The sequence below is a fragment of the Austrofundulus limnaeus genome, unplaced genomic scaffold (genome assembly GCF_001266775.1).
Source record: "Austrofundulus limnaeus strain Quisiro unplaced genomic scaffold, Austrofundulus_limnaeus-1.0 Scaffold29, whole genome shotgun sequence".
In the NCBI taxonomy this organism is placed as follows: Eukaryota; Metazoa; Chordata; class Actinopteri; order Cyprinodontiformes; family Rivulidae; genus Austrofundulus; species Austrofundulus limnaeus.
The window spans coordinates 1993448-1994843 of NW_013952431.1; the positions used below are offsets into that span (position 1 = coordinate 1993448).

At 38.9% G+C, this 1396-nt stretch overlaps 1 protein-coding gene across 2 annotated transcripts in view; it reads right to left on the reverse strand.

Moving 5' to 3' along the window:
* The window catches only part of mettl16 (methyltransferase 16, N6-methyladenosine), a 23902-nt gene that overhangs the window by 1297 nt on the left and 21209 nt on the right, over positions 1 to 1396 (reverse strand). For both annotated transcript variants that reach the window (XM_014005300.1, XM_014005301.1), the window contains exon 9: positions 313 to 483. In XM_014005300.1, the coding sequence (XP_013860754.1) occupies positions 313 to 483 (171 nt within the window). The remainder of the gene's footprint in view (positions 1 to 312; positions 484 to 1396) is intronic.

Below are 1396 nucleotides of genomic sequence, written 5' to 3' on the forward strand. Positions count from 1 at the left end.
GTCAACGCTCTCTGGTTTCATTTAAAAGAGTCGATCGTCAGATATTGTCCAAGATTAACCTTCTGGGTGAATGTAGCTCACTCACACCGTGGACATATACACGTCATCATTTACCCAAAATTCTTTGTGTGCAAATAAAATGGCTCCGTCCGTGTTAAAATAGGTTTTAAAAAAATTACAAAACTAAACAGCCTACAGTATTTTTACAGTCTTTATTTTACAGTTAAAATATATAAATGTTTATCAAATAAAGTCTAATGGTACAACTCATCGGGGATCCCTTTAACAAGCTTTAAGCTGCGGTGAGCTCACCCGCAGCTCAGTCAGTGTTATCTCCAGCAGAGCGGTGACGACGTCCACAGAGCTGCCGACGCAGCCTGCAGCCGAGGCCTTGGCCTGGAGCTCCTTCAGCCCGGCCTCCGGCAGCGTGAAGGACAGAGGTTTCTGAGCCTTCTCCAGCTTACGCTTCTTACTGGGAGGAGACTGAAACAAAACAGAGACAGTTACCGGTAATCAATCTGCACGGGATATTAYTTAGGAGAAACGATGCATAGGAACTTTTACTTTGAGTAAAGTTTAAACAAACAATATAAACAGGGTGACAAATAAACTAAAAATGGTTGTATTTGAAAATGTTCAGTTTTGAAGCTTCACTGCTCATTAAACTGAAATATTTCTACATTTCYTTCTTCTTTTTGATATCTATACCAATATTCACAATATATAAACAAATAACCTGTTCTATCACTTGAACTGGCTGCACCTGTCTATGGGCTCCTGATCATTGACACTTTATTTTTCTGCATCTTATCCAGTTTAAGTGCTAAAATACARTAAAAATCCACCCCGTGTCATGTGTTAATGTGTCCTTAAAACAATAACTTTGTCAGCAAAATTTGTGGCAATGCCCAGAGCTGCCCGCAGAGGGCAGCGTGCACTCAGTTTAAGATGAGTCACACCTTTTTGGCCAATTTGGACATTTTGAAAACAAAAMTGTTCAAAGAGAGAATCCAACACTGATGCATTTAATTCAGCAGTTTATTCAGTGTTTTATCAGAAACTAAAAACCTACATATAATTAAGAATAGTTACTATTTTATTTAATTACTCTAGCTCCTCAACTACAAAATATTTATTTTATTGAACAAAAATAAACACAATATTTACTTTTTTGTGTAATAACAAATGATTCCCAATAATTACATGTATGCAGTGGCAATTAAAAAGATGGGTTTATGTTGCCAGCCAGGAGAGAGCGCTCCAACAACACAAGTGCCACCTGAACCTGCAGCCAATCAGACGGCTTCTTTTGTCTCAGCCCCTCTGTAATGTTGTAATGATGGTGGAGGTCATTATCCAGCTGTATCTGAGCGAGGATGCTCTGCAGCACCTGTGA